General features: G+C 38.2%; 1 protein-coding gene and 1 long non-coding RNA gene across 2 annotated transcripts in view; one reads left to right on the forward strand and one right to left on the reverse strand.

Moving 5' to 3' along the window:
- The first annotated feature begins 15913 nt into the window (after positions 1-15913).
- Positions 15914-21314, forward strand: LOC137840064 (uncharacterized). Its single transcript, XR_011086473.1, has 2 exons — positions 15914-17875; positions 21161-21314. It is a non-coding gene; the product is annotated as an uncharacterized lncRNA (long non-coding RNA).
- opn7b (opsin 7, group member b) overlaps positions 19842-22525 on the reverse strand; it is a 34230-nt gene continuing 31546 nt past the window's right edge. The window contains exon 6 of the mRNA XM_049753673.2: positions 19842-22258. Within this exon, the coding sequence (XP_049609630.1) occupies positions 21761-22258 (498 nt within the window). The 3' untranslated portion in view covers positions 19842-21760. The remainder of the gene's footprint in view (positions 22259-22525) is intronic.

Below are 22525 nucleotides of genomic sequence, written 5' to 3' on the forward strand. Positions count from 1 at the left end.
AGTCATGTTAATATCACGTTTGATACTCCCGCACCACCAGACTCGCCAACAGCTTCTTTCTCCAGGCTGTTAGGGCCCTGAACTCGCTACCCCCTTCTGCGTAGCGTGCGGCACTGTTGCGCTACTTTCGTGACTGTCTGCTGTACGCGCACTTGCTCCTTTTTTTTTTTTTTTTCTGCTCCTCCTTTTTATTTATTTATTTATTTATTTATTTATTGTTGTGTTATTTATTCATTATTTATTCAGCACGCTTTTGTTATACTTGTTTACTTGTTTGTCTGTTGTGAGCCATGTCTTGTCACCGTGGGATAGGGGGGAACGAAATTTCGGTTTCTTTGTGTGTCTTTGGCATGTGGAGAAATTGACAATAAAGCTGACTTTGACTTTGACTTTGACTTTGATATTTAATGTCAGAGAATGGGGGAAATGAACGTAATCACAAAGATAAGAACTGTTTGGTACAATTCAAACTAAGTCAATTTCTCCTGCATAGTTTCAACTTTCTTCCATCATCTGTAAAATAAGGCATAAAATAAAGACTGAGTGCAATTATAACCCTTTGCATACTTTTTACCTGCTGAGAGACTTAATTTTGACATTTTAGTCCATTGCGCCATCCACTCGATCCTGCTGCCGTTTGGCACTTTGCTCTTCAGTGAGTAGCTGCTCAAACGTGATATTAACATGACTGGTCTGATCACTAGTGAACTGCATTAAATGCAGACATGATGTCCTCACACCTTACAACTGAGGGCAGTAGCAGTCATTGGCACAAGCAGAAATGAATTTCTTGTTATTTTTATTTTAATGCTATAAGCATGCAGCCCATTCACACATGATTTGCTACTGTCATCTTTCGCGGTGCCATGCTTTCAACATGACTGAAACACCACACTGCAAAGCGCAAATATAAGGAGACCCTCGATCATCATCTCTGTCAGCTCCAACTCTGCCTGCTGTGATTTCTTCGGTGCCACAGTGTCAAAGCCGTGCATCACGGCTGGCCTCACCGCAGTCTCATATAGCTTTCCCTTCATCTTCGCAGAAACTCTTCCGATGACATACCACACCTGACACTTTCCTCCACCCTTTCCGTTCTGCATGGATCCATTTCTTCACGTCTAGATACAACAGACCTGCCACAATGACATTCAAGTACTGTAATGAATGGCCCATTTTAAAACTTTGTCCATATATAAATCCATATATTTGGACACGCCTGCCGTAGTGGCTCAATACTGGTCCATATATAAGGCGCACCGGATTATAAGGCGCACTGTCGGCTTTTGAGAAAATTTGAGGTTTTTAGGTGTGCCTTATAGTGCGGAAAATACGGTAGTTTATTCACTGCACAACTATCACTCTGTCTATAACTTTTTTTTGTTGCGGACCACATCATAGTTAGTTGTTCGGTGGACCGCCATGACTGCGAAGCCAACAAATGTATGATTGCTTTGTACTACTCCAGCATTCTGCTCAAATGTTGAACCACGATGTGAATGAAAGGCAACAAAAACAAGGTTCCAGTGAAGAAAGTCATTATTAAACTAGTCAGTAAGAAGCAGAATAATATCTCGAGGCATTTTGTCTCAGGTTTGAATTGATTTTCAGGAAACAACACGGCTGGTTTACTTGAAAGAACTCAGTGGAGTATTACATTCCTCCCTTTTGTTGCTTTATTAATGAGCCGATGAAGTCAAATCTAGTGCATATTCAAAGTAAGGATTTGAGTGTAGCTGAAAGGGCCTCTTTTCGTAATCCCTGCCGTAACTATGGAAGAACGCATCGCTGTAAATGAAATGAAGTCTATGTCATGTTATGTCAATGTAGTCAGTTATTTTGTAAGTTTTTAAAACCTTTGAACCCAAAATCTTTTATATTGAGGCAGACATGCTTCAAGCAATTGGGTCAATAACAAGGCGAGCTCTTGCATTCTTTATTCATGTTGTTTCCTGCATCTAGTGTCCTCATGTTAGACCTTGTGACCACTCGCTGTAAGATTTAACGCTGCGATTTTCTCTAGCTACCTTCTGTCACCCTTTTGCATTTCTCTTATTCACAGTTGGTTTTGTGTAGCCACTTGAAGCGCATTTAAAGATGCTTGATTGGATGTCTACATTAGCCCTGCCTGTAATTTATCACCCCTCTGCTCTCCTTAGTTAAATCACCACCACTAAAAGGTGGATAGAAAACGTTAGATGGGTTACGAGAGAGCGACCACGAGATTTCAATCCATTCCTTTCATCGTTTTTCTTTGTTAACAATGGGAACTACACAAAAAGTATGATGTATTTTTCTTCAAAGTTGGACCCCTGCGTTAATAGATGACCAGTAATGGATTGCATCGCAGTCACGCTTGAGATTTGTGCTTTAGTTAGCTTTTCTATTTATTATGTATATGTGCTGTTGAGAAGCATTATATTGTGAATGATAAAGCAGCATTTACCGCTGTAAAATTCATTTTAATTAGGGATTTAATTAAACACCATTCAAAATGTGCCCTTGCCTTTCCAGACAGCGGTACTCTATGCTTTTGATTAGAAGTTTACATGGAGAATTTTTACTTGAGTAGTTTTTAGTGCAAATAATGATAAAGTCATAACTGTAATGATAATAACATTCATACCATACAATTCATCGATTAAAAATGACCATAATAATTTCCAATAATGTAACATAGGGACTAATTAAATCACATGAAGTTTGAAGCCAGCACCAGACAATTGTCTCACTGTTGAAATGAGTTTTCCTTGCTATGTTTATTTATGAAATTTTATTTATGATTTTTTTTCTACTATAACATATTATAACATATTATATATTATATATACTATTCCCTTAAAATAGCATCCTTGAATGAGGGAAAGAAAGTCACGTTAGGGAGTTGATAAATTTTTCAAATCTGTGCAATTTATTGCGGGTCTGATAAATCACATTGTACATGGCAAATTTATCTATTTGCATATACTCCACCTGAAACGTGCAAAATTAACCACTCAGCAATTTGGCAGACGTAATCCAGGATGTGAGATCGTCTTCCACATCTGTTTACATGAGCAATCAAATTTGCCCCCATTTTCGCATGAGCAAACCCTTCGTAAATCAGAACCCTTTGAGACTGACGCCATTGCAGGCTTGCACACACACACACGCACACACACACACACACACACACACACACACACACACACACACACACACACACACACACACACACACACACACTCACGCACAAAGTGCATGTTATCTTTGAGAAGATACAATTACTGCGAATATACATGACACAATAAGTGGTGTGTACACTGTGAGTGTCAAGACAACAAGCGAGTGATTTATGCCGCAAGTAAGCTTTGTTTCCTTCACCCTTTCTCTTAAACGCATCATGCATATTGGACTCAATGAGAAGCAAACTTGACCTTGGCAAATTACAGTGATATAGTTCCTTCTACATCACACCACATGGGTAGAACAGCTGGTTGGTTCCATGACTACTGCATTGATTGTGATAACCAATTCAAATACAACATATGTAATGTTTTGTAATTGGTTATGTAACGGGAGAATGATGTAAGCCCTGCAGGAGAGCACACGTTTCATGTTGGCGTTCTCCTCGCCAGGCGTCAGATTTGAAAGTGTTGCAGAATTAAATGGTGATTTGTGAGCCATTTTTGGGATTTTGTGATAAAATGCGGCAAAGAGAAATGATGAAGAGTGTAGTGATGCAACAGAGGGAATGAAGTTTGAGGAATATGCTTGACAATGAGGACAAATGTAGAGATGAAGATGAATGAAACTGGGCAGCTTAAAGGGCGGATTGATTCACACAAGCAGACTGCAAATCAGACACATCTGGTGGCAGTGAGTGAGATGAGCTGTGACAGCGGGAGAGCCAGAGCAACTGAGAGAATGGGGGCATTGGGGTGGTGGGAACAAGTGGACAAGGAAAGAAGACAAAGCGGGTGAGCTGAGAGGAGCTAAACCTTTTGGCGATCTCTACGGTTGGACTTGCAGCTGAATCATGAAGCATGAAAACAAATAAACATGCCGCCTCGCAGATTGCTTCATCTCTATCAATGTCACACACGACATGGGAAGTTACCGACGTGAAAACTGAACTGTGCCCTAACTTTGATACAGGGAGAAACAGGCGATGACAGTGTATTCTTGGCAGGATTAGGAACAAGATGGCCTGGAACTGAAAATATAAGGAATAATTCATTTTAATAGCTAGATTCCCAAATGTAAATTTCATATCAAGGAAAAGCTAGCTATATAGCACATATCTAATATCTATCACGAAAAAAAAAAAATCAAATCTTCAAATCTATGGAAGAAAACTAAATAATAAAAATAAATGAATGAATAAATAAATAAATAAATTTTACCCCCCCAATATAACACCAGTTGTGCCACTTCTCACATTAGCAAAGAAAAAAACTAAAATGTAATCATTAAAAGTACCTACAGTGCAGAGATCCTGGTTTTAATAATGCTATGGTTAATAATAATAATAATAATAATAATAATAATAATAATAATAATAATTTATGTTGTGTTTATTCCGGCAAGTCTGAGATCTCGATGTGTTGTGAGAGTGAGTTCCAGAGGGTGCGAGCAGTGAAGATGAAATTATATTAAGTCTAACGGTGTCAATTCGTCAAAACTTTTTCTGCCCTAACTGGAATAGATTCAACCCTCAGTGACGTCAAACGGGATAGGTGGAACAGAAAATGAATGTCTGTGCTTGACAACATGACAGTTGCACTGACCATCATGTTGCGGGTAACTGACAATCTTGTCAAAGAGACAAACTGTACTGTATAACATTTCTAATCCCCAAGAACATGTCGTTGTCCCCAATTGGGGGACCATAAATGTACGTCATTAACTATACATAACCTGTTCATTTGACTGCCGTTCTACATCAATAATACTTGAATAAATTAATTCTTACTGAACACTTTCTCTTTTAATCTTCATGTGTTTCATGTCCTCTGTGTGGGCTTAGGACAAAAAAGATTATGAGGGTTGACACTCCCAATGAAAAGCAGATGAATGTCATGGTAAGATTTCAGTAGTGAGATCAGGAAACTAAATCCCGAGATAGATGAGAACTGTCGCCGAGCTGACAGCTGGACATTTCTTTGGATCACTATGGCATGATAATTAGGAGTTCATTTCTGCTCAGTGAAATGAGTCCTCTGGTAATGAAGCGATATAAAGAGCAACATAATCTGACAAGAATATAATAGAAAGAAAAAGAATAAAAAATATGAAAAACCTAATTATTGTTGAACTGGACAATTTTCTTGCAGTTTGAACTCGGGAAATCAGGGCAGTCAACAAAACAGCATATGGTGTCAGAAGAACGCGATCATGATGTTGAAGTTTAGTCCACCTGAATAATTAAAATTCACAAGCCCTGGAAAATGGGCGGAAAGGAAACTGCTATCAGACGGCAACAAAACTAAACAAGGAGGATGTAATGTAATGCAGAGGCTGGTCCAGGAAAGACTTCAGAGAACTCCCCGCTTCAGCTCGTGAGGGACTTCATTCAGTTGGGGTGGCCTGATTATGAGAAACAGATAACAGAGTCTAAAGATTTTGACCAATTAAGAGCGGAGCTGGAATCTCACAGGACATTGAGACTAAAGTAACCGAATGTAACTTTTTTTCAGAGAGAAGAGAAAAGAGCATAGATCTGCTGGTATTATTTAGGATGAGCTGGTTGGACCTTTTTGAATTAAAGGTGGACTTAAAATTAACTCTAAAAATAAAACAAAATTTAATTCAAATTAGCCAACTGACAGTTTTCAGAAGACAATTTCTTCAAGCAGTGGTACTTGAATATTCACGCTTGGGGTTTATTAATATTTTGGTGGACCGAGAGCACTGCAGTTGTTCAAAAACAAAATGAACCCACAATTTTGCACGCAACGTATTGTAGTAAATGCATGCTTGCATGTTTGTGTGCATGCCTGGGTGCATGTTTGTTTGGATGTGTGTCCGTGTGTTGGCAAGAGTTGAGAATTAGGAGGCATAGGTGGATGTAAAAGACATATGGTAGCATCATTGTAACAGATGGGGCATGGAGAGGTTGTAACCAGCGGATGAGGAGAAAAATGCAGGTTCAGCTGTTTTGCGTCACATGATATATTGTAAATTCAGCATAGTTTACAAACACTCTCCAGCAAACATGCACAGTGGACATTTGGTGTCAGATCTGTTAGGTCATCTTTCAGTCAATGTTTGTTTCATTTCTGAACCCCAAGTTTTCCTTAATGTTTATTCAGTGCTGTTTTTGAATTGGAAAAGGGGCACTACAGTCTACTACATACCTCATTAACTGTCTCTCTAGCTATCTGATGTGCTTTAGTGAAGTCGCAAATGATCAAACAACAGATCAAAATAATTGTGTTCTTTCCTCGGTCAGATCACAAATCCAGCAGGTCACTTATTGCTCGGCAGAATTTGCGCACTTGCCCCCAAGCTGAATCGTATGAATTTTCAGAGTGTGTTGAAATTTGAATTATGTGAATCACTAAATACATGTTGGAATAGTAAAGTAGACTATATGATGAGGCAAAAGAAGGATGACTTTTTTAAACATATCGTGAGTTCATAAGAGAGATTTTAAAAACAACACAAAAGTGACTTTTTTGTTGCCTTTTAGTCAGATGTAATAACGACCTAGTAATTTATCAAATTAATTCGACAACTGTTAGCATGGTAAAACAAGTGTTTTTACGATAAATAAACGTGATGCTTTTACATTATTTGTGTGTGTTGAATAAGTTATTATCTCAAGATCCAGCAGCGCACACAGCAGTTGTTTTGCTTAATGAGTTTTATGGTGCTGCTGTATTTCCTCAGTCCTTACACACATTATGTAATGAGGGTGAATAATTCCACACCACAATAATGAATCATCCTTGTCACTCCATTTTAGAAAAATATTAGTAATATCAGATTTATTCATAGAGGGAGTTAAAGGATGGGGTGCTAGTGGGGGGGTGTACAACAGATGGAAGATTCTCCCTTCCCAGGTGACCTAGCTGCAATGGAGGCCAAGTGGTTAACATTTACCGCATAGCATGGCTCTGTACGATGTTAGTTAAAACAGCAGGAGTCCATATCATAAGATGAAATGCCACAGGAATGCGGTTGCAGAATCCATACAGTATCAGCACCTAGCCCATTCTCTGAGCATGTAGTGGGGGTGGGATGAAGGAGTCATAATCCAAATGTCAGAGGGTAAAGCAACATTTTAAACCAATAATCAGATTCTAATCTTGACCCACTGACCTGCTGTAAGTGTATCAGAGACATTTTCCCTTCTCGATCTGCTTGAAAAAAACAGTCAAGGTCAACATTGATAAATGTTAAACACGCTCAATATTTACTCTGCTTCAGATGTCTCCTGTGCATTCAGCATTAGCACCTAACTTCAGGCAGGATTAAATGACAGCTGCCAGAAATGTTTGTGATGCTGTAAGGAACTGAATAATACCCATGCTTGCACCGTCCTGTCACCATGCAGGAAGTCGCCAGGAGGAAGGAAGCATTTTACTGGCAGCATTAGTCTCTTATGATCAGAATCTATCTGTCTGACCTTGCTATGTATCCTCTAAATCCAGCACAGAATAGGAATCTAACAGCAAATAATCTTTCTCATTATTACCTTCTTGGTGCGAAAGAGCGACTGGCAAACATCCATCCATTTTTTTTTGTGTCCTCGTTAGGTAAAAGCTAAATTAACATTAATGTACTTGGTTCCAGAAATGTTGTCACAACATGTGGATGATGGGAAAGGAGGCTCTCGTCTTTTCATGTCTTTAATGGCTATAATTGTATATACTGAAATAATAATGATCTGGTCTTAATTTAATTAGGTCGTGTGATTTGTGGGTCTGTTGTAGGCAAATTTATAGTAATGGCAACAAATAAATAGACAAGTTAGTTGTACTTTCTGCCAACTTGTGGAAGAGTATGTTTTTTTTTTTTGCTTCTCACTGTATGTTGTTGGCAAATATGCAAAGATAAGTTATTTGCAGTAAGTAAATTATTTTCAGACAGATAAGGTCAAACTGAATAAATTCATGTTCTTATGGACATGGATACCAGTTTGAGAATGAGTGATTTAGAAGATGTCAATAGGACACCAAGGACCACAGTTGGAAGGATAACTCCAATACCAAGTAATGAAAGGTTTGAACAGCTAAGCCGTCAACATGTTGGCTCCTGAGTCGTGACAGAGCAAAGCGGAGGACAAATATTCCCTCCTTTCACTTATTTCTTGCAAAATAGCTTGACTGACATAATCTTAAATAGAACCTGATCCAGGCTTTAACAAGTGTACCAAGCCAAATCCCACTCAGGTGGCAAGAAGCCTGACACCGGATTAACTTTACATTTTTATTGCATGGATTTTAACGAAATTGTTTTTCGAGGTCAAATTATGTTTTTTTTTCTGTCCAGTTAGCAAATTGACATAAACCCCGTAAGAGTCAGATTCACTAATATGGACTGCTTTTCAAACAAATCCTAGCTGTGAGCTGTATATAGATGGGCCTCCCAGCTACAGTACATTTAATTTTCGCTACAGTTAATGAGCAGAATTACATTAAACAGTCTTGTGGGAATATTGATTAATGTGGTGATGGAGCAAGCTGTCTGCACAGCGTTAACTACTTGATATTTTGGGGGATTTATCAAAGGTCACTACGTAGTGTTAATGTATTTACACTTTTAAAGGTCATTTACTGCAAATAAACTTAAATCCCCCCAAAAACTCACAGTCAGAAGATAGCGTAAAATGTGTTAATTAATGAATAATTAATAATGCACTTGTTGTGATCCTGTTGTCTAATATACAACTGCACAGCAGCTATTTGCACAGAATGTCACTCTTGTCTGTCATATCAAACGTAGTAAAACTCAGTAGGTGCCAGTTAATAGCGACGGAGCTAAGAATTTTGACGTCACAGACAGCTTATTATTATCCATTTCTGTGTGAGAGCTGTTAACTCATTTCAGGCCTCTAAACACAATAGGACAGAAATATCTTATTATTTTGTTCAATTCAGCTTGATGAAAGGACCATCCGTCCAGGATGACCCATTTTTCTGTCTCGATTTTTTTTCTGTCAATCTGCTTGCCTGCCCGCCCGTCCGTCCGTCCATCCATCCATCCATCCATCCATCCATCCATCCATCCATCCATCCATCCATCCATCCATCCATCCATCCATCCATCCATCCATCCATCCATCCATCCATCCATCCATCCACCCACTGGCACTTCAAAACGCAATCAGAAAACATCCACCTTTCTGTGCTTGTTGGGGTCAAAGCAGCCAAATCTTTAAAGTTCTGGCAGACTCAACCTCCATCACTGCCAAGTTATTTGAGCTGAGAAAACCTACAATTGTAACTGTTGTGATTGCTATTTTTTTTCCCCATCATTTTCTGTCAAACGCAACGGTCACAAAGTTATCCTTTCGAAACACGGCAACTGTTCTGTGTTGTATAAGACATGCTACAAGCACCTCTTTGTGAGTAACCATGGAGATGCAATTCTGCCTCATCTTCTTGCAATGGGTTTTATATTCAGACACATCCAATCTAATCTTCCTGAACTAAAAGCTTCACTTTCAAAATCCCTTTGGATGTTTAACTGTCATAAATCAGCCACATGGGGGGGGAAACAGTCTCTCAATGCAGGAGTACAATTTTCAGTTAGAGACATTTTATTTCACTTGATATATTTTCACTTACCTATGTATCAGTTTTTGCCCTAAAATACTCATCATATTGTATGATCAATGAATTCTTTGTGCAGAATACAACCAATCAATGGGTTATCAAATGGGTTCTTCAAATGGGTTCTAAATTGATCTTTCTTTATCACATAAGGCATTACAGATTGTTCAACTTGCTCTGACCACTTGTGAGACACATTAGGGGGGACAAATGTTTGTAGAAAAGACATGATTGTTTCTCAATGTCATTTCAAGGAGATGGCAGCCAAAGATGATGTCACATCATTAACCCGTGTCGCAAATCACTCAACCCCATGGCACAATTATTACTATTGCCACATACAGTATGTCTAACTAATGCTTTATATTTCAGGTTGGATCACCTTGAAGTCAAATATAATGAGCACTGTACTCTTCAAGATGATCTTGAGTGATCCCAAGAGCATCTCCATCCACCACCCATAGCTATTGCTTGCGGTGTATATCGGAAGTGAAATCACAGAGAAGAGTTTATTTCTACGGAAATGTATGTAATCTCATAACGTAAAAATGTAGCGAACATCAAGATGTTGTGTTGGTTTGGATTAGAGTAAATTACAGTTCTATTTTTCTTTTCATCCTAATTTAGGACCAATTGACCACCTAAGATGGTCCGTGACCTTGATTCTAAGTCAGGACCTGTTGTCCAACAATCAAGTTCATATGGGTTAGGCGGCAGAGTCAAAGAATTGTCTTGCGATCCAGAACTTGCTAACGGTGAGACCTGCCCAGAACAGGGATTGCATTGAGATAATGCTGCCATGGAGCAGGAAGTTAATAAAGAATCTCTGACTGCTTCTGACTGAAGCACTAAAACTTGACAGTAAGGCTCCACTGATGACTTGAGAGTGCCCCAGATAGTCACTGGAGACTTGAGTCTTGCGTCAGGAAATATGAACATGAGCACAAAACCAAGTTAAGAAAACTCTTAAACTATTAAACAGACACTCACATACTGATGAAGAAATTCACAGAAATAATTAATAATGTAACAATGAGTCTGCTGTGAAGATGTAAGTTTAATGAAGTAAGCTGACTGGCTGCTGAACCAAGCAAACCATGTGGGTGAGGTGTCCGTGAACTCATCGTTCATGTCATTAAATTGATCTGTCTCCTATGCAAACATCAAAAGGAAGGAACTTTGAAGCCAGACAAACAACAGCACCCATCAGGAAGACTCTGTGAGTGGAACGCAAATCCAGGCAAATGAGGAAGGGGAGGTTGAAGTCTTTGTTCCTGTAGAAGTCCGATATCTGAGTAGGAGGTGAGTGTGATTAAATCGGGAAGGTGATGCCTCCGGTTAGAAAGTGGGGTGGACATGTGGGGGGAGCGGTAGTGCTTCGTCTTCACACCGGCATGTAACTAAAGGTGATTAAATCCAGCTGACATGTCAGCAGATGGCACGGTGGCCACGCTATCTTCTTAATAACAAAAATTTTCTCGTCATAAAAAAAAGTCTCAGACAGAATTGCAATGAATCATGAACAAACCAGATACTATTTTTTGAATGGTGACCATTTGATTTACTCAAATTTCAGTTTACCGCACTGCCTCAAGGTTTAATCGTTATCTGTAGCCACTGAAAGATTCTTTCATTCCTAGGACACCCACTTTTACCATTTGTTATATTTTTCCTTTTTATGACTGAGCTACTTTTTTGTTTTATGAATAGCTCTAACTTTATATGTTGCTAAAGGACATATTCATTTTTATTCCAATGGCAGACAAAAACAAGGAAGTAATAAAATTTCACTTACGAAAAATGCCCAGGTCGCATTTGAAAAAAATCAGAGTTGGACTGTTCACACTGCATGAAAAAAAAAAAATCAGATGTGCCTGTTGAATATGTGCAAAAAAATTGGAATATAGCTGCAATTCAAGCGTAGCCAGAGAGCTTGTAAAATTAAAACTGCTAGCACGATTTGAATGTATACTCACTGACCGCACATTTAGGCTCCATTTTGCGCTAGACTTTTCCTGGGCGTGAAAAATATGGCCCTTAATGTTCTGAGTTTGAAGTACAGTTTTATTATGTGGTGTACAAATTGTGGTCCCTTCCTAGATTTAAGTTGTCAACATATCACAGACATGTATGCATTATTACTCCAACTAGTTGTTTTTCATGGGGCGCGTTAGTTTCAGAAATATCTATTTAAAAGTACAAGATGGAACCAGAGAGGGTTAATTATTTTCATGACTAAGTTTACCCCATGTACTCCTGTTAGGTCATAATAAATTTGACCAAATACGATACCAGTGTTAATTTGTTTCCTTTTAGTAAATTGCAAGCTTCCACTTAATAACTCTGAACCTCTTTTAGATATTTTTGAATGATAAAGGCAACTTGTATGAAATCATGTGTCTGATGATGTACAGTGTTCAAAAGGCCTAAATTCCTGCTACTAAACTAACAAGATGATTTTTCACATTATAGATGGATAATGAAGTAAAATATACTGTGAGAGCAAATCAAGAATTTCTTGAATGACCAAGTAATTCAGCAAATTTCATCCCGACAGCAGCAAAATAATACCACAAGCATGCACGGAAACAAGTGTCATAATTCTTCTCGCAAAGAGAGTTTATTTATTTATTTATTTATTTTTTAATGATAATCTTATCTCCATGGATGTTTTAGTACATCAACTACAGACCACCTCTGGCATGGACATCAGTCATGTGAAAAATAATACATCACCTCTGAGTCATAGACATGCAAAAAAAATGACACGGATGTCTAGTAATTGGACTCATGTAGGATTACTTCAAAATAAGCGCCAATCGGGTCACAAAAAATATTAATTCAAATTGGCAACATTAGATTTATTTAATGATCATATCAGTCTCAAGATTTACTCTTGTTGTGCAAGCAAAAATGATAAAATTATGAAGAAAGTACTATGATGAAAGTCTTTTGTCTGGCCTTTTTCTTCTTTCAGATCCGTATAACCTTGATGCATGGTATTCTCTGTATGGCTTCAATTTCATCAACTTTATTGTCTCTGACAAGAAAAAAAAGGGTTGTCAAGTGAGCTTTAAGAGCATTTCATTCTTTTGTTGTTGAAGTGATTGCTTCGTGACATATTAGAATCGTCTAATTAAATTAACTATCCTGTCAGACCAAAAATAAAACTAGACTAATATCCTGTGTGAGTTGATGGCACGTTTACATGTGGGAGACAGGATACAATGTTCAAAAATGTCATTATTTATACTGCCAAAGCAGAGTAACATGGCTCAATTTTCCATGTGGACTGTGGGAGCAAAGACAAGGACTGTCGAGTTGAATAAACTGTTTCCTTTCAGGGAGTCTGCCCATGGGCGATAAATGCCTGGCCTGGGCCCCACCAGAAATATGTGTCACGTTATGAGAGGAAAATCAAGATTTCCCCATAAGGGTCGCAGGCGTGCTGGAGACTATGCAGGGCACACATAGACGAACAACCATCCACCATCGCACAATACCCATCAGCCTACCATGTATGCTTTTGGAATGTGGGAGGAAACCAGAGCACCCAGAGAAAACCCATGCAGGCACAGGGAGAACAAGCAAACTCCACATAGGAAGGGCCGGAGGTGAAATTTAACCCGCAATCTCTGAACTGTGAGGTGGATGTTCCAACCAGTGCTCCACTGTGCCGCCATTTAGGACTTAATATAACCAGCTTTGGGGGTATCATTGATAAGTCACAAACACAGACAATATACGGCAACAAAGACTTTGTCTTCAATAAAAATAATGAAAGTCGTCGCCAAGCCCAATTAGTGTCAAATATGATGCGAACAACACAAGTCTACAAGGGCAAATTGCTCAAACATAACTATTAACCAATTACAAACAGGTGGTGCTCTTTATTATACTTATCCTTGAGGACCTTGCAGGAATGTATTTTGGCAGATGGCGTTCCTCAGGGACATGTTGAGTGAGGCGGTTGGATCATGTCCATCTGCCTTTGTGTGAATCTTCTCAAAGCTGATAGGTTAATACCATAGATTCCGTTAGCAATGAAAAACGATAAATTTGGGCCGTGAACAAAAGCATCAGATTAGATTTTGTGAAAAATGAATGTCAGCAATGTTTTGCAATAGCCTCAAACTGCTCAGAATGTCTGGTCAAGAAGGCTGTGTTGATCAATGCATGGATTTCTCATAACCCTTGGATTGTTCAAATGTTTGTAAATGAACTAATTTACCTATTGTGTCCCTCATTTGTCTATTAGATACATTTAGGTTGATGTACAACTTTGGCTCAATTGCATTAAATAACCGCAGTTCCGATATATATTCATTTAAGGGATGTAGTGAAATGAACATTCTTGGCCGAAACTGAAATTTAAAAATGAGGTAACCAAGAAAACCCCTCCCAAAAAAAATCCATGGCGGCAATATTTTTTACACTTAAGTGCCAACCCTCTGCTTTCACTGGCGCCGCAGAGCTAACCCTTGGCGCCCAGCTTGCTTTCTGGCCGCCATGGCATGGGAATTTTCGGGCTCATTAGCTCACCGCCTTCCGCTCAGTTCAGTTAGCCGTCGGCGCATGACGACCAAGGCCCACTGTGGATGGCCACGGCGGTATGACGCACCCCTAACCCTAGCGGGAAGTTTTCCTCCCATCTTTTTCTTCTCAGTCTTATTTTACCCCGAGCTCCTGCGACATCCCAGTTGTTTTGAGGCACAGTAAACAATCTGAATATTGAAAAGATTCTAAATATATCTGAAGGTCACAAAGGGACAAAAATAATCCCAATAGGGCAAAGATGCCATTGTATCAGAAATGGATAGATCTTGTAGGACTTGTAGTTTATGTGTCAGTAGCACTTCATATCGTGCAGTTAAAAAGGATATGTCATGGATTTAGAGTTGGAGGCATTTGCCAGGATGTTTTTCATTTTTATGCCTTGTTACATGGTGCTTAACTAAAGTGGTGTCATGTTTAGTCTTGTACATTTAAATTATTGCTACTTGTGGTGAGGGCTGAATGTGGCACCCTGAGTTATAATGTTTCTGCTGTTAAAGACACGTTGGTCTTTTGCAGTGTCTTGTTTCTGTTTGCAGCTTGTGCAAGCCAGTTAATGAAATGGTTCTGCCGGGCAAATATAATTGGGTGGTGAGAGTTTGACACATGATCTAAGTGGACTTGGAGCCAGTTACAAAAACAAGTCATGCAATGTCATACTGACAAAATGTATTTCAATTCTGCTTTTTTGTTGTTGTGCCTGCGTTATTTCAGCACACTGTGACGAGTAGTTGCTATCATCATACGTATGTTTGTTTCATTCATGTTTGTTTAGGCTGATGCAACTCTCCCAGAGCTTTGAAGTTGTGATGTTTTACTTCTCGCCACTGTTTGTTTGAAACATTCGGATGGATCCTGGCTTCAGAGACAACCTTGCCATGTTTAAAGGCATCCTTCATTTAGTGTTGGGCAGCTCCCTGATTCTGCTGCAGAGATGCGAATGAGAGGACACGTGTGGTGATTATGTCAATGCTTCTAGCTTCACATTTCTGCACCTACACTGGCCTACATTTTGTCCCCCAAAATGGCACGCTTTAGGACTATAACCAGTTTTCTGGAAAAGCAAAACCAATGAAAGTAGTGAATTTCAAGGAAATGTATCATTCAGCTGCATCCTAAACAAAGGAAAAATTGTCCTGGCCTTGTATATACTTGTGCTCATAAATTTACATTCCCTGGCAAAGTTTGTCAAATATTATTTTAGGGGAATATATTATGAAATGAGGCGGCTTTGTGGCGCACTGGGTAGCACGTCCGCCTCACAGTTAGGAGGGTGCGGGTTCGATTCCACCTCCGGCCCTCCCTGTGTGGAGTTTGCATGTTCTCCCCGGGCCCGCGTGGGTTTTCTCCGGGCACTCCGGTTTCCTCCCACATTCCAAAAACATGCTTGGTAGGCCGATTGAAGACTCCAAATTGTCCCTAGGTGTGAGTGTGAGTGCGATTGGTTGTCTGTCTCTGTGTGCCCTGCGATTGGCTGGCAACCGGTTCAGGGTGTCCCCCGCCTACTGCCCGATGACGGCTGGGATAGGCTCCAGCACGCCCGCGACCCCCGTGGGGACTAAGCGGTTCAAAAAATGGATGGATGGATATTACGAAATGTACTAATGAATGAATTGAATGAATGAATATTCACAGCAATAAATTCAATGATCATAATCTGATAAAACATTTTGATATAATTTTCTTTCATATACAGTTCTGTACAAGTTTTTTTTTTTTTACAATGCATCACATTCATCACATTCTGCTGTGTTTGTACATTTAAAAACTGAGGACAACAACTTTCCAAATGTCTGTGCACTGTATTTGAATTTACAGATGAATGTATATATACGGTCCAGTACTTCTCCATTTCTGGGGGGCGGGGGGTAATCACAATACAATACCTATAAAGTTGAGTGATTGCATTGCAAACCATAGCATATTTTAGTTTTACGTCTGAAATTGGATCAACAACAAACAACTTTTTTTTTTTTTTGCCAGAAAAGATTTAGAAGGTATTCTGTAATATAGCATAGAATATTTTTTTTTTTTTTTATAATACTGTACCCTGTTTGTGCAACAACAGAAAACCTTTTGATGCTGGACCACATGACGACAGGCTCATGCGTTTTTCACCCTTGACATTTCAGCACAACATTGACCTTAAAAAAAGGCTTGGTTAAATTGATACACAGATACATTCTTTGACAAACGTCAGAAGTAAAAAAAAAAGAAAAAAAAAGAACGAAAACACCCAACAATAACAAGATAATGACACTGCAATCATGCTGACAAAATTTCCCTCTTTGCAATTATGACTGCTTGGTTAAGGAAATATTGATGCAAGAATATTTTGTTCTTTATAGTAAAATCCAGTTCTGTGATTTTTTGTTTTTAATAACCATACAACCCAAGTCCTGATATGTATGTTGTTGAAACAAAAATTATAGTTTTCTTTAACCTCAAGCACCTCTGGACATCCCTGCATTGTTTTGTTCCAGTGTAAAATGATTAAAGTTAAAGTCCCAATGATCATCGTCACACACACATTTGGGTGTGGTGAAATTTGTCCTCTGCATTTAACCCATCCCCATGTGATTTTGATCCATCCCCTGGGGGAGAGGGGAGCAGTGAGCAGCAGCGGTGCCGCGCTTGGGAATCATATGGTGATCTAACCCCCCAATTCCAACCCTTAATGCTGAGTGCCAAGCAGGGAGGCAATGGATCCCATTTTTATAGTCTTTGGTATGACCAAATATTGTTTGAATAGCCAACATAATAACTGAACTATTGTGCGGTGGTTGCCTAAAACAATACAGGAGCTAAGATAAGACAAGATCTCATTTTACGGTTGACCTCATTCAACTTAAAACAAAAAATAGTGTTGTTTGAGAACTTCAGAACAAATCTACAAATACAAATAAAGACACATGAGGTGCAGATTGACGGGAATGAAGAAAATAAATTCTTCTTTGCATATTGAATAAATACATCCCAAACTATATTGAAGAATTTTAGTTAGTTGAATGGATACGTGATCATAATTCTGTCACAACTCGTCCCCGGTTGTGTTATGTAGGTTGTCATGGTTTCTGTCCGTGTCTGTGTACTCGCCCCTCCCTTCCTGTGTCAACTCACAATCCATGTACTAATCACGGTCACCTGCCTCTTGTTACCTGTCTCGTATTTAAGTCCTGTCTGCGTGTCACTCCTGTCGGGTCATTGATGTTGTCACGTCTGTTGTCCTTTGTCTCGCTTCTCGTCTGTCGTCGTTGTTCTTGTCTTTCTGTTCACTTATTCTTATCCTTAGTCGAGCTTCTTGTAGTCTGTCTTTTGAGTTCCGCCAATAAACCCTGGTCCAATCTGCATTTGGTTGCCTGTTCCGATCCGCTCCGTGACTAATTCATTGCGGTTGATGTACTGTTCTAGGGGCACAGATGGGATTTTTGAACTGGGTGCTAGGACAGGGACCCTACACACACTCAAAATGCCCGATTTTCTATTTTGATGTGTGGGGTCGCCAAGGGTGAAAAAAATCTTTTAGGATTTGGAACATTCTTGTGTGTACCAGGCTTAAGGTAAGCCAAGCTGTTCCAGGTCATGAAGTGGAACAATATTGGTTTTATTTCCACTTGTCTTTGCACATAGTTCGATGTTAGAATTGTGCAGGGATTTTTTTTTTTTCTTACAGCAGCTACTTTGTGATTTTATCATGTCTTTGCCACTGCGACAAAAGTTCCTCTGTGTCCTATTAATCAAATTTTAGTCAATTTTGGGAGATTTTAGAAGATTGGGAAATTTATAACACAACAGATATTAACTGATTAAGGTTGTGCAGGAACTAAATGAACCAAAGAAAACGAACAATAGTCTACTAGTTTTTACTATTTTTTTTTTTTTAGACACGATTTCCCTCTTGATTTTGACTTCCAAGACGGTGGACAAATACAGATCATGTAATTAAAAACAATCTGCAGTAAGCATACGTCGAGGAAAGAAAATGTCAGTAAGCTTTGGTTAAATGATAAAAAAAAAATGCATCTTGAATACCTCGAATCATTTGTGAATATTCCATTCCTAGTCTTCAGTAATGCTCAATTCTTTCAAACAAACTTGGTTGCTTGAAACAAGTAGTGTTTCTAAAGATGCAGCATGTGACCTTAAATCACATGCTGTTGTGGAAGTGAGACAGTATATTAGGCTTTGAATGCTAAGGTTATACGCTTTTTTTTAAAATTAAATGTAAAGAAAATAGGTCATTTAAAGGATTCTGAAAATTGTTAATTTTGTACTATTAAGCATGCATTCGTTTCCATATAAAATTGTGAACATTCTACTGAGAATCTCTTTTACAATACACATTAGAGCAACTGTGCACGTCATAAACTTTTTTAATCTGACATTCTGGTAAGAACCACCAACGTAGCGTATCGAACATCTTTTTTATATTTGCAAGTGTGAAGTCATTCAAACAGATAGATCTATGCGATTGCAGATTCGTTCCTCTGATTGGTCTCATTTGTTTCAACCGCAGTTCTTTCCACTCTGTTAATCTAATTTGCTTTAGAAGACCAGAAATACAAGGCATGTATTTCAAGAAAATCAAATAGAGGGCAACCATTTTAGATTAGAAAACGATCGTCACATTTTGTGTTATTATGTCAAAGAAAAAGGAAATAGATTAAAAAGTGCTTTAAAGGTGCACTGGGTTGACACAATGAAAAACATAGTGTTTGAAAAGCCATTGTAGCCATCTGTTAAAAGCAATCACGTTCAGACTCTCTTACTGACGAGTTAGTGCAGAGAGAAGGCAATAAATAAATTCTTCAATTACAAGTGGAGAAAGAAAAATGTCAAGTGACTTGAAAGTTCAAGTGCAAGTCTATCACAATAGTGCAATCAACCTTGAAAACAAGATGGAATTTCGTGTTGGCATGGCAAACATTCTTACAAGCTTTCTTCTTTATGAGCTCCTATGTTTAGAGTTTTAATTTGCATGTTTCTTGTGATAATCACACACAGCAGCTGTTCCGCTCATAACTTTTAGCCATGGGAGATCGATTACCCCAAGTCACCTGTATGCATGCATAGAGAGGTAATCTCTTTGTATATTGAAGAATACTTTTAATAGAGTGCCTTGCAAAAGAAGTCAGCCCTTTGCTTTTTTTTTTTACCCATTTACAAGATTGAATGTAAATGTTTTGTTAATCTGAATTTTATTTGATGGATCTGCAAAGGACCAAAGCTGACAAAATCAAAACTAAATAAAAGTAAAAATAAAAACAAATTAAAATATTATATATATATATATATATATATATATATATATATATATATATATATATATATATATAATTATATATATATAATTGTTTTTTTAAATAAACACAAATTGATTTGTAATTATTTACACGTTTTACGTATTACATTTATTTTGTGATCTATTTAATTTTAAATAATTTAATTTTTGTATTTATTATTACTTTTATTTTGGAGTATATATCTTTAGTTTTTTTATTTCGTTATATGAAATATAATGATGGGTTTTTTTCTAGTTTATTTTCAATTTTATTTATTTTCTATTTAGGCAGTTTGGGTCCAGCAAAAAGAAAGTAATTGCCTTGAAAGTATTTGCACGTATTTGAAGTATACAAAACCTCGACCAAAATTGAAATGCTCAATAGCATACAAAGGGTTGATGGATCAGTTAGTTCATTGGTAAATTATTTTATTTATCTGTTTATTAATCAAGTAATCGGGTAAAATAAGAATTTTACTTTCTACCATCCTGTTACAATATGAAATGAGTATATAGGCAAGTGGGATGAATACTTTTTCAAGGTACTGTATGTGTTGGCCAAAGTCAGCTGGGATAGGCTCCAATTTAAGTGTGACCCCAATAAGGATAAGTAGCACAGAAACTGGATCGATAATAAATTTGTTCTTATTCTCAAACAACGATAATAGAAGCCTCATATTACTTGTAGAGGCAAATGACAATTGATTTTTTTTTTTTTTTTTAATACTGTTATTTCCATCTGTAGGTTCCATCTTAAAAATATTGTTCTGTTTGGATAACCATTATGCAGCAACAAAGTTATTACAAGATCTGGGAGCATGGCTAGTTAGCCAATATCATATATCACTTTTTGATAGTTTGCAGAATTCTGTCTGTACTTTTCTTTATTTGTTTTGGTTCTTACTGAGGCATTTTACGAAAATTAATACTGGTGGTGCAATGGCACCTTCTTATTTGTTATTTATGTTTGATTGTCTGATTTAAAAATATCCTGCCATTTTTTCACATCTTTGACAAGTACAACAATAATAAATAAAATTTAACATCAAAGCGATGAAAAGTAATTACGTTTGGAAAAACCACAAACAACGAAACACATAGAAAAAACACACACAAAAATGTATTTTAAAATCTTCCCACAGTTGCAGAGTTGCTATTTTTGGAAAGCTACCTGATTTCTTTGACACTAAAATATGTTGGCATACTTCATTCTTCAGGTGCACTACTAAGAGTCAGCTCTCACTTTTATAAACACATTAAAACAAACAATAATAATAACGTAAAAAAAAAAAAAAAAATGGAAAAAACATTCAAATAACAGTGGATGGATTGCTACTGGAAGAAATATTACCATTTTTTTTTCATTCATATTTGTGATTCTTCCAATAAATGCAAACCACAAATTCTGTCAGGATGTTACTATTGAACTACTTTTTTTCACAGTGCATTACATCTTTTGAACAATTCGACATTTGCAGCTTATTTAAAGAGATGCTCTTTTAAGAAAATGTTGTGACTAACAAATGTGATAGTGTCTCCATTTTTATTTTTTTTTTGTCCTGAGGTCTTCCTGCTGAGTTCATGGAGAACAGAATGGACCTTGTCTCACAGTGTTTTCCTGCCGACAGCTGACTGACATACAGTTAACTCCAAAGAGTGCTTGGTTGCTCCCGTCAAATGATTTGGGCTGGCCAACCAAGGCAATCACAAAGGAAAATCCTCCTTTTTACATAAATACAATACCACATTGTCTTCAACTTTGAGGCATGCATCAATAAATATATAAAGCAAACACAGCACCGGATACATTATTCTTAATAAATAGATTAAAGGTAGTTTCATAGAGAGCTCTTCCCTCTAAATCTCCATCATTTCACAAGTCCTCTTAAATTTGATCTGTAATCTGACCAGATCATTGCATGTTTACATTACCTGAAATAACTTTGATCTGTTTGCATGTTGGTTGTTGCATGACTGGAGCTGTGTTTTGGCAGTATCACATATTTGAGAAGTTCTTTAAACTTTGGCCTTTAAAGTCCTGACCTGTTCTGCTCATCACGTAGGTGTCATATCTGCATGCTTGCAGCAAATGTCTCTCATCCAGTGATTTTTCGTTCCACTTGCTTACTTTCCTTAGCAGTCACTTGCTGTGTGCGAGTTCAACCTAAAGGAAGTCACTTTGCTGCTCATTGGAGAGTTGACTGACAGCCACCTCACTATGTTGCGACCCCTGGAGCATAGTGGCAGTCCGCTGAGGGTTGTGGTCGATACAGTTTTCCCTTGGAGTCAAAGTCTCAGGACAAGGACAGTGTCTGCAGGTGCCGTGGTTCTCCAGTAGCCCATTGGAAAAGTGTGTAGAGTTACACTCTTCTTTGTGATGAGCTTGCCTGCACGTTCCCTTCTGGGTGGAGTCGTTCTGACACGAACACCCGCAAAGTGACCTTCTGCACTGGGCTACATCCCGACAGAGAGACTTACGGAAGTTGGGCTTAAAAACCAGATAGACAATCGGGTTGTAAAGTGTAGAGGACTTGGCAAACATGGCGGCCAATGCGAAAGCCATAGGTGGTACATTTGAGGGGTTACCAAACGCTGCCCACATGGACACAATGGCATATGGACTCCATGCTGTCAGGAAACCAATGCAAACTGCCACGGAGAGCTGAAAACAAAGCAAAAAATAAGTCAGTAGATAGAAAGCGACATGGACTACTTTAAAAAAAAGGGGATTTTTGGGAATTGCAGGTAAGCTGCCATTGTGCAGCCCTCGCACATGTTATAATTAAGAAATACAAAATTCTCTGGTGCTCATTTGAGAACCATGCCAAACCTTTCATGGTTACAATGCCTTTTACTATCCTAAACTTGCATCCAAGAGCTGAATATCCCAAACTTTTTATGAGTAGTGTGTGTGCCATTAAAAAGGTGC

Source organism: Syngnathus scovelli, chromosome 2, assembly GCF_024217435.2.
Source record: "Syngnathus scovelli strain Florida chromosome 2, RoL_Ssco_1.2, whole genome shotgun sequence".
Taxonomy (NCBI): Eukaryota; Metazoa; Chordata; class Actinopteri; order Syngnathiformes; family Syngnathidae; genus Syngnathus; species Syngnathus scovelli.